General features: G+C 43.8%; 1 protein-coding gene across 1 annotated transcript in view; it reads right to left on the bottom strand.

Moving 5' to 3' along the window:
• Positions 1 to 9,884: 9,884 nt before the first annotated feature.
• LOC144772413 (uncharacterized) overlaps positions 9,885 to 11,959 on the bottom strand; it is a 277,094-nt gene continuing 275,019 nt past the window's right edge. The window contains exon 20 of the mRNA XM_078656706.1: positions 9,885 to 10,390. Within this exon, the coding sequence (XP_078512832.1) occupies positions 10,280 to 10,390 (111 nt within the window). The 3' untranslated portion in view covers positions 9,885 to 10,279. The remainder of the gene's footprint in view (positions 10,391 to 11,959) is intronic.

Raw genomic sequence — 11,959 nt, 5'->3', positions numbered from 1 at the left:
GTCAGTGTCATCCAGATGTTCCCTAATTTGCGCATCATAGTATGATCGGTCCATAATAACAAGGGCGCCCCCTTTGTCAGCTTTTTGACATAGGATAGTATCATCCTCACTGATATTCTTAATAATCTTCAATTCACTCACTGATATGTTTGAATATTTCTTCTGCTGTACTTTAATTGACTGCAAATCTTGTTTGCAAAGAGTTTCAAATAGATCGATAGTTTTGTGGCTTACAGGTGCCATATAGGTACTTTGCACTTTAAGACCTTTCAGCTCATCTAAAGGTATTCTTGCGGTGTCTGCAACGACATTATCGAAAAAGTTCCTTAGTCGCAGTTTACGGGTGAGCTTGAATAGACTTACTTCCAATTCTAAAACATCAGTTCCTGTTGTAGGTATAAAAGACATCCCTTTCTGTAGAGTGTTAATTTCTTTGGGAGATAAGCATTTCCGTGATATGTTAATTACTAAATTATCTACATCCATTCTTGCTGTTTCTATTTCCCCCTTCTTCTCGGTTTGTCTTTCGTGGTTAGTGTCTCTTTCTCCTTTTCTGTGCCTTTTTCCCCTCCTGGTTCTGCCCTTTTGTCTGGGCCCAGGGATACAAGTTGATCAGGAACTTGTTCTTCAGTTGGATTTCGATTATTTACACCCTGGAGTAGAGGGTGTTCCTGGAGCACAGCAATCATTTATATACTTCCTGTAAAGCACGCAGTGCTCGAATCCTTGTAAAACTTTAGTGACCTAACAGACACTGCCACTCTGTAACCTCCTGTGACTCTTTATGACCTGCTTCAATAGTTTCACCTGTGTGTTAGACCCTGGAAACCGGACTCACTGTTGCTCTCCGTAGCATTCCACATCTACCGCAGAAGCTTATTCATCACTCGTGCCACCACACCGTATGCCCCAGTCATCCCTTTACTAGGGTCGCCAAAGGGGAGATCGCACATCACAGCAGCCGACCCACATGCTTGGGAGGCTGCGGACATACATGACGTAGGAGACCTCTTTCGGGATGGTGCACTAACCCCCTATATAGACCTTATCTCAGATGACGGCCTGCCCTCGGGTCAATTCCTGATGCACCGCACCCTCATTGCCTCACTTTCACCCAGGTGGGGCAACTTATCAACTGAACCTCCCACACATCCCCTATTACAATACCTACATGTAATGGGCACGGGGGGGGCACCTGATACGTTGGTTCGTATCCTCACTTTGTCAACACATCCCAATATCATTGATCCTCTTGAAACAATACTGGGAGGAAGAACTAGGTCGACCCCTGTTAGAGAAGGAATGGGGGCCATATTAGAAGGTCCCACAAGTATCCCACTCAACCAGCGCTTCCGGCAGTTCCAATATTTTATCCTTCATTGCGCGTACCTTTCCCCTGCTCAGATACATAAGCTCTTTCACAGGGAAGACGCTGCATGCCCCAGATGTCACCTGACCAACGCTGACCTCCTCCACATGCTTTGGCACTTTCCTGCACCTGGTGAATACTGGACAGACGTGGCGGCCACCTTGCTGCAATGTACCAAGCGTGTAAATCCCTTCTTCTGGGAGGTGTACATAGTGCATCTCTTCAAACGGAGAAGGAAACTCAAGGCTGCTACACGATTTTTAGATTTGGGTTAAATTACTGCTAAGCGCCCGATCACCAAAAGATGGGAAAATCGTGTGGCGCCCCCAGTACTGGCCTGGAGACATTCTCTGCTCAATTGAACCAGGGCAGAGGGCATGGCACTCCAAAGGGAGGACTTACTAGGACTTCGCAAGTTCCCACTTGCTACAGATTGGGGGCTATGGTGATTGAATTGCAGAGGTCAAACACACCTACAGTAGGCACCAGGAAAACAGCGGAAGACACCTCGTGCCACGTAGACACTCCAGTCCTGCTAGCACGGTGTTATAAAAGGGGGTTTACCTCACGCACTCCTTGCATATCTCGCGGACACAGGGGGTCTTCATGTGCTGTGCCTGCAATCGCTCAGTCGTCCTTACATTTCAGGACCTTGGGTCACCGGCGGTTCTCACCTTTCTTTAGTCGAGTTATTTTGTCCTCATTATGTTATAACCAATTCCCATAGTTCACTATGGTGCAATATTGCGCACACTTCATCACTGCGATAAGTGATGCTTGGTCTACACATTTGGTCGCACTGCTTCCCAAACGTTCCACACCGCTGATACCACCGCTACACCATAACTACTATGGCACACTACTGGAATTGTTATCACAGACGCCTCAATGACTTATGCACTGTATTCGTTTGGCAATTGTGGTTTCTTGACATATTGTTGTACTGGAATGTTAAAATACAAATGTCAATAAAAAGATTTAAACAAAATAAAAATGGTGCAAGAGTGCCTGCAGTGTAGGCAGGATTGTTTTTCTGCCGGAAAGGATACTTTACGGCATAAAAACAATCCTTAGAGGCATTCTCCTCTTTCTAGGTCTACTACAGAATGCAGCACATGTAGAAAGAGGAAATATTGAGAAGAAATAAAGATATTTCTCATTGTTACGCCTCACCTGGGGAAGCGTAGCTTTTTGACACATTCCCAGGACTATCACTAATAGTAAACCTGGAAATGCACCATAATCCTTGGGTGGAAGAGTGGGAACACCCACGCTCCACCCATTGGAACGTCTTCCTGGGGCAGAGTAATGCAAGGCAGCGTCTTGTGCTGCCTTGCGTTTCTCAAGATTTATCGAGCCTTGCAGGGCTTGATGAATCTCACTGAGGTTTTGCATCACTCTTGCGTGGCACAAGGGACACAAAACCTTGATAAATCTGGCCCCTGGTCTGGGCATATTTCACCACACACAAGAAAACTACAGGAGAAACGCCACATAAATTGTTGTGCTGATGGGGGGCCCGATACACAGAACTAACTTAAGACAAAATCCTAAAATTACTACTTTTGGTATTCACAGAAGTTAGGATTTTGTCTTAAGACAGACTTAAGTTAGGAATTTGTCTTAAGTCTGTCTTAAGTTTATCTTAAGTTAGTTCTGTGAATCGGGCCCGGTATTTTTATTCAAAGATAAGGCGAGTTGAATACTCTCCCTAGAGAAGTGTTGCAGAATTGTGATTTCAGATTCAAAGTTGCAGCTTGGGTCAAAGTCATACTTGTGCAGAGTCTCAGGAAGAGTTTAAGTTAATCTGAATCGCTGTGGATTGAGATGTGTGAAATGGTACCCGATTGTGCTATGGAGAAAACTTCAGAGGTGGAAAGGAGAGAAAGAAGATGGTGGTTCAACAGTTCGGACAGCGGGGTGCAGAAGGAGATGGTCAAGAGAATGCTTGCCTGGCTAGAGGATTAAGAGACAACTTTTCTATAGTTCCATTTGGTTTGCGCATTGTTTTGTTGCACTGTCACAAACCTTTCCCACGTTGGCCTCGAGATGTTGTCCATGATAATGACTGTACAACAACTACCAACTTTATGCATTATTATTGTAAAAATGTTATCAACTTTCTTGTGTCAGTGTGATGCCGACTACTCCAAGTTACCTTGAACTATGGGCATTGTAAATGACAATGCCCTTTATTTATGTTTTGGTTTTTAAAACATATATAAAAGGCATTGTCATTGACAATAGCAATAGCTTAAACTCTCGCAAATGTGAGACCTATTGCTTTCCAAATGCTTGGAGGCATCGCTGAGTTGCCCCATCTGTCTCCCATGGCCCCTGAAGAGCTCTCCATTTGCTACGAGTTAAATAAACAAGCCAGTGGTCACAACTGCGCACGAGAGACCCATCTGCCCTCCGGCAGTAAGAGAAACTCATTAAAGAAAATAGTGCATACAGACTAAAGAAGACTTACTGTGTAACAACCGAAGTAAAAGGGCCAGTCCTCATGGGAGGTTACAAATTAAGGCAAGGCGGTACTAAGGAGGGACTAACAAGCCTAATAACGAATCAGAAACCAGCATTTACGAAGGACAATGACATAAACCAATGACAAATATGGGCGGAGTGGCCCGGGCTTCACAAACATACACCAATACAGCATGGCTCGCAGAGCAGCGCATACACTGCCCAGGCTCAACCTAAAAAAAGGATACTTCCAGCCAGAGCTTCATGGAAAAGAAGTGGTCTCCCCAGAGTCCCTGAAAAAGGAAGTGGTGTTCTGGGGTACGGTGCTGAGCCCAGCAGCGGGAGTAGAAGCAGGGTTAGAATGGGACAGAAAATAAGCCTAGGCAGCAAAATAAAAGTGGCCTCTATTACTGAACCAGAGAGCTTAAAATTGGGACAATTTTGAACTTTTAACAATACACTGTTTTGCAAGATATAGAAGTCTGAATGGATTTGAGCTTGCTTGCAGTTTGTTTTAATATCAGGGAAAGCAACAACACCCAGCCCACCAGACCATAAAACAGCCAAAACAATTCGCGCACACGGCCTGTCACACCAGCCCATCAGTCGCTGCCCTATGGGCCACTCTGACCGTGATAATTATCACACAACTCATAATTCCGATCCCAGCACTAACAGCCAGGACTCGTAATTAGGGCTTTTAGCGAATGTCTATTACTGCTTCCCCTCTTCTGTAGAGCCAAAGAGCAAATTTAATAAGGGAAGGATGAATGGATGGAAAAAAAATCTCTGCATTTTGGGAAAACATCTTTATTCGTCAACTTCATGGATTTTAAAATTAAAAGTCATAAAGATAGGTATACATCATCATTTACATAGACATCCATTGTTGCTTATCTACGCAAAAATATTTGCTCTCATTCACCTCCTAATTTTTTTATATACAGTATTAGTTTAAATTGTCTATTTCCCCCATGAGAAGAGAGTAGATTTACATTTGAGTACACAAAAAAAACAAAGTGGCATGCATGACCATGCGCGGTATGGGAGATAATTTCCTCATCACTTACTGATAATCTCCTTACTTGTGATAGTGCAATTGTGTGAGGGGAGTCCTCTCGTAGAAAACAAGCAAGCAATTTTATTGCTCCAAATGGATAAAAAAAAAAATAACAATTCATGCTCTCCTTGGCAATAAAAAAAACTCCACTAGGTGGCAAACAGCCTATGGTGGTATCCATAGAAGCTAAGGGCAGACTCGGATTTATATTCCAATTTACCGGTAATTGCATTACCCTGAGTATATTTTAACTTAGATTAATTACAAAGTGAGGCCGATGCGCCTCACAAACACCTCAAAAAGTGAAAAAGTATTAAAACCCTCACCACTTCTTTTTGTTGACTCAAACCCCCTAATACTGCAGCTGGCCTGGTCACAACAAGGCAGGCGGGAAGGGCTAATTAATTTAAATGAAAACATACTCTGAATAAAACAATTACTGGTAAGTAACTGGAACATTTCCTCCTCGCACATTTCCACTATGATTAATTACAAGTTGAGATGTATCAAGCAATGACATAGGCCAGGACAGCTGGCTTTTCATGCTTGACTCAGTTTAATTATTTGTGTTCTGTCCCTTCTCTATTATCTCATAGCAGAGAGTACTCTTGATCCCAAAACCCCTGTATGTCTATTTCACAATTTACCCTGTATTGCCTGATGAAAGTAGAGGGTGTAGCCACTGTCGCTGACCTATATATTTCTGTCTAAAACACTTCCTAAGATTCTGCGAGGGATGTAAACATGAGTCCAGTAGATCTATCTTCCACCCCAGCTAAAGAAAGAACCACTACTCCCTGTTGTGCTGGACTATTAAGCAACAAAGCCACCTACTCAGAGTCTGAATGGAAAGCTTAGTCCCTTTCCTGGCCGGTCGAAAAAACAAACGGGGAAGAAGAACCCCTGAACGTCGAAACCCTGTCCACAAGTAAATGGAAATTACAAGTCACATCCAAGGTGTGCAAGTCCACTTCTTCAGGAGAACTAAGATTAGGGTGAAACACTGGAAGAACAAATTCCTGTTGCCTGTGAAACACACAATTCCCTTTGGCACAAAAGCTGGGCCTGGTCATAGAACCTCCCTGTCCTCAAACATTCTAAAAAAGGGATACCTAATCAACAACTAACTCTTTTAACCTCCTCCTGGAAGTAATAGCTACCAGGAAGAAAGTTTTCATGGTTAGCATCCTTCACTCAACTGTCTCAAGAGGATCAAAAGGCAGATCACTTCAGAGCATTGAGCAGCAGAGAAAGATCTCAAGAAGGAGAGATAGGCCAAGAGAAAAGATAAAGATTAAGGTTAAGGAACCCTTTAAATAACCTCTGAATTAAGGGTTGACACCTTCATATCTACAGCAATCCCATCCTGCAGGTTCTAAAGGCCTCCTAAGTGTCCACCATTGAATCCTGTGGGTTGACAACTTCAGACCTACAGCAAACCCATCCTGCACATTCTACAGCCCCCCCCCCCCCCAAAGGGTCACCCATTGAATCCTAAGGGTTGATACCTTCAGACCTAAAGCAATCCCATCCTGCAGAAAATCCAACTCCTGAACCAGCTCAGCAGATTGAGAAATTAACTGCCTGGAATCTCACCATCTCTGGAACAAAGCGTAGTGCCTAGCATAGGAAAAGAGAATGTAATCCCTATTAGAACATTGGAATTTTGGGAGCTCCATTGAAAACAATGGAGTGCTCCGGGCTTATAATGGCTGGTATAAGCCTGGAGCTCCAACATTCCAATGTTTCTTTGTTCACAGCTCTGGCTGTGAACAAAGGCTTCAGGGAGCCTGAGGGGATTCCAATCCCCTCGCGCTCCCATAAGGCTTTGTTCTTTTTTGTTAGAACATTCTGCCCTCTAGTGGCAGAATGTTCTAATAGCCTTATAGCCCTTCGTAGCTGGGCTATACTGGCTATTAAAGTCCCTCGCCTTCGGCTCGGGCCTTTAACGCTGGAGAGGGCCTTTAATAGCCGGTATAGCCCTCTACGGCGGGCTATAAGGCTATACTAGAAGCCACCCTTTGTGAGGTGCCTTTCCTTATCAGCCCTGCCTTTCTAACCTGCAGGATGTTAGCCTGAGAGTTCTCAAGCTCAACTGGGGGGAAAGGGAAATTATAGAGGAGAATGAAGTATCGGAAGAGGAAACCCCTCGTCAATCCTCAGGCGAAACCAAGCAGAGCAGGGTCATTCTGGAGCTATCACGATCACTGTAGATTTCTCCCATCTCAATCTGATCAGATGTATGAGAAGTAGCGGGAAGGTGGGAACGCATAGAGGACTACACCTGGCCAAGGGCAAAAGGGAGCATCAATTGCCCAAGCCTTCTCCTCCCTTGGACAGAACAGACGAAGAAGAGTGTTCTGTGCTGAGGAAAATATATTCATCCTTGGAAGGCCCCATTTTTGGCAAACATCTGCCTGCACAAGCAAAACTCACAAGAGGAAGGATGCTGCCTGCTCAACCTGTCTGCTCTGATCTTCAGTTCCTCCTGAATATAAATCACCTTTAAATCTATGATTTTGCTCTGGGCCCACGGAAAGATCTGATCCAAAATGGTCATCAATGCTGGGGACCTTGTGCCCCCCTGCTTGTTGATGTGTGTCTTGGTTGTGTTGTTGTCAGTTCTGACAACTGCAGTTCTGCCCACCACAAGATGCGCAAGCGCAAGAAGTGCTGACCAATCAGCTTCTAACTCCCTCCACCTGGAGAATCTCATCTGTTACACCCTGGCCCAGTGACCTCGGATCTGTCTTGACCCCATGCAGGCCCGCCTCCATCCAGTTGCACTGGCATCGGTCATCAGTAGGAGTGGGTGTCGAGGTCACAATTGGACTCCCTTCAGAATGTTCGCTAAGAGTGTCCACCATGAAAACTCCTCTTTCATTTACGGTGTCATTGGAATCGTTGGAGACAAGTACTGGGATGACGGAGACCAATGGGCCAAAATGTGCCTTATGATCTTGTTCAGAAGATGTCTGTAACCAAGCAGCCATTTTTGGATTGTCCGACACCTGATTTGTGTAGACTGGGAATCTTGATGATCCAGCTATTGGGCTGCGTGATCAACCCTTCAAAATTCCGACACCTATCTCCAATGAACGTCTGGTCTTGAGCAGGCATCAGATAAGGTCTCTTCAGGTTCCCTAGAAATCAATGGTGTCCTAGTACTGAAAATACTCTTGCGACCGGCGTCCCTGTGGTATCTCGTGATGATGATGCCACCAGACAGTCAACCAGATAGGAAAGACTAGCAATGCTCTCCTGATTCAGAACGCCAATAAGAGGTGCAAGGAAAGCACTTGGCGTAGGCTTTAGGGCGAATGATTGCCCCAGAACTGGAAATGAGAGGAATCAACTGCGAAACACAGGAACCTTTGATGCGGCTTGCTTTTGTGGAAAGAAAGTCATTTTTTTACACCAATGGGATAACCTAGAGCAAAGATAGCATCTTGACGTGTATGGTCTTCACCAAGATAGTTAGTCCACCCAAGTCAGGTACCAGCCTGTACTCTCTGTTGAGGAAATGGCCAATTTGATGCAATGACTCTGAGTACCCACAGAAGGCTTACCACCCCTGGTGGAAGCCCAGAAGGTGACAAACAGGGCATCGAACTTACAGAAAGCATCACTCTGAGACAAGTAAAGATGGAGCTTCATTTGAATCTCCAGGAAATGCAAGAGAGATGCTTCAGGGGACAGAGGATCGGGGTAAAAAACACAAAGAACAAGAAGACGACTAAAAACACCTTAGGGTGGAGAGATGAATTAGTCTTTGGAACAACCTTGGGTGGGAAATAATTCAGGTATGGCTCATGGCACAAGATGACACCCTAACAACAAACAGTGTCTAGGGGTCAGAAAAAGGGAAACTCAACTGTGAGAACCATCCAAGACACAATTAATTACTAACGGGAGTGGAAAAAACCTAACAAGTATGTGTATTTGTGACAAGTCAATAAACAAATCTCAAGGGTATGGGAAAATATTCCCATCAGTTGCCGCTCTGTACCGCCCTTTTACATCTTATGGGTTCTCTTTACCCAGGAAAAAAAAAATTCACGTCCTACAGATGTCATCGCGGCAGGAACGTTACCATTGAAACGTAAGTGAACAAATGGAAGGTACAGACAATTATAGTGTGAGTGGTAACTGAGTAGCAGTGCAAAGTGAACGTGAAAAATATTAAAATTGGATAGGACTGAGTAGAAGACAAATTTTATTGACTACTTAACTTAAGGGGCCGAGCAAACCACGTCTCAGTAAAAGGCTAATAAAACAGGATGTTAAGCGCTTACGTGAGTAGTTTTAGAATTTACAGATTTGTTTTGAGGGGGCAGGAGAACTGCCTGTATTCTAGGTGAAGACGTACGTCACACTTTATAAAGATGGATGAGGTGTAATGCAGTATTCACTACTGATTAATGTTTCTGGGCGTGTGAAGAAAGCTTGAGTGTTTGTGTGAGGCAGAAATCTGGAAGAGTGAATGCTTGTTGTCTGAGCTCTTTTTGAGTTCTTTCTTGTTGTCACACAATGCATCGGGTCTTTCCATGGCGATTGGGGTCTTATTTTGAAGTCACACATCAGGAAGGCCAAGCAGCAGCAGGGAACTGATGGGGGAAGGCAAAAAAAGAGTCCCTGGGGAGGAATAGGAAGTACACCTGACAGTACGTCAGTACAATTACTACCACGACTGGTAAGGTCAAAGTGGTCAACGCATCATAAATTATCAAAAAAGGTTCAACAGCTTCAATAAAACAGGATCTTTAACCTTCCAAAACAGACCATCTTCTCTACACATACAGCCCACTCATCTTGTCCAGACAGAAATCTAACGTATTGCTCTTTAGTATTTACATAGCATGCAACCAGTACTCTGACCACAAAGCTCCGTTAACCTATAGATCCCCAACCTCTTCACCCATTAATGAGTTTCTTTGCTCAAAATGAACTATAACTACAATAGAGCTCAGTAGCCTGAAAAATTTGACATTTTTCAATTTTGTAAACAGTCCTTTATTTAGTTTACCAGAGCAGTTATTCCAAGCATGCAGTTAAGTTATTTCTTACACCGTGGTACCTGTTCACTGGGCTAGCGGACTGCATTTAACATTCCATATGGTTCTTACAATCTCCCCAACTTGGCAAATGTTGCCAAGCCTGGTTTGAACTCGATATCTAATGAGTAACCTTCTGGAGAAAAATTGCAATTACAAACATGTAAACGTAAACATTAGTCAAAAATGTTCTTATATATATTATCTAATATCCAAAATGTTCCCTATGTAAAACAAGACAACGCTATCTGTGCGCTGCGCTGCTCGGCGTGCCGTCACGCCCTATTGGAAAGACCGTGGATCCCCACGGAACGCCACATAACATGCCCCTCAACAAAGAATGTCATAGTAGATCTTTGGTTTTTTGGTGTGGCTGCGGAACTCTTCGACCATCATCCCAACACGAAACAGAACTTCCTCGTCCCACCACTTGGCCATAATCTGCAAATATAAAGAGGAAGGGGATATACTTATGTTAGGTCAGTTCTGGGTTTCAATACATGCACCATCCAGTCTGTCAGAACCCTCCACACTACAAACAAATGATCCCACACAGATCATCACTGGACGATAAGTAAGCCACAAATACTTGGAAGTTCAAAACTGGGAAACACATGTGCCCTTTCAGTGTCCACGGAGAATGGAACACGTTACAATGCAAACATTTACAACGCATGCCTCTACAATGCGTTTTTTACATCGCAACATCCGTTACAAAGCATGATTTTAAAACGCAGTTTTTACATCGCAACATCCATTACAAAGCATGATTTTACAACGCATGCCAACACAACGCATTTTTAGAAACTACATTTGCAACGCATTCCGCTACAACGCAAACCATTACAACGCATACCATTACAACGCATGCCATTACAACGCATAATACTTTTAGGGCAACAGTAGTAAGTGTTGGATAGTGTAGGGGTAAAAATTACTATTCCCCATTACTTACCTTATAGTGTGTTGTAATGGCATGCGTTGTAGTGACGTGCATTGTAATGGCATGCGTTGTAGTAACATGTGGTGTAATGGCATGCGATGTAAAGGCAGTTGCTTTTTGATGACTAGTTTGTAAATGTAGTGCGTTGTAATGACTGCGTTGTAATGGTGTTTCCCATCCACAGACCATGTTGTGCAAGTTCTATATGGTATGTTAATTGTTTTCAGCATGTTAAACAGTTTTGGGGTAAATTCTACATCTGGCTTTTGACAGAAGAAAGACCTACTGTCTCCAATATTCTTACAGTGTGCTTTGGGTATCGCCCTTGAACCCGTGGCTTTTTGAGACAAGCATCTTTCAGTCAGTGGCTTGAGACAGAGTACATTACATCTTGGCTCAACCCATTCATGTATTTCTCTCTCACCTCATGCTATTAGTTGAATAAATGGTGCCTTAGCAACCTGCCATACCTAGTAATTCCATCACAATAAATGGGGTGGTATCTCATCTTACCAACCCCTTCCGGGTTAGTCTGGACTCATGGCTCACTGAGCTACCAAGCCGGTTCTGGTTAATCAGTTGACTAATGCATCCACTTCAGGAACATGTGTTTAACCTCATGGTCACAGGTTCAAATCCTAGCAGGTTCATTCAGCCTTTCATCCTTCCCAGGTTATACTCTGTTTTCTTTTCAAACCGAATGGATCTTTTGCCATCCTTCCCAGGTTGATGAAATGAGTACCATTGAGCTGGGAAACAATATACTTCTGTTATCTCAGTCACTCCCTGCTGGAGTGTACGTGCGTTTTACATATACATATGTTACGTCATGAAGAGACCATCGGTGGTTCTTGGTATTTCCTCAAATAATAAATGAATATGGACTCTCGTCGTCATCTTGTGCTTTCGAGTTATACCCAGTGGCGGTTGAAGCACCTCTATGCAATATCCTTGACTGATGACTGCAAAGCACCACTTGTCGGGGACTCTAGCCTCCCAGGTTTCTGGGTAATATCTCAATTGCCCCTGGACGGGGAAGTAATGATCAGTAGATAACAATGTCTGGT

The sequence above is a fragment of the Lissotriton helveticus genome, chromosome 8 (assembly GCF_964261635.1).
Source record: "Lissotriton helveticus chromosome 8, aLisHel1.1, whole genome shotgun sequence".
Classification (NCBI taxonomy): Eukaryota; Metazoa; Chordata; class Amphibia; order Caudata; family Salamandridae; genus Lissotriton; species Lissotriton helveticus.
This window is presented reverse-complemented; position numbering and strand designations above follow the sequence as displayed.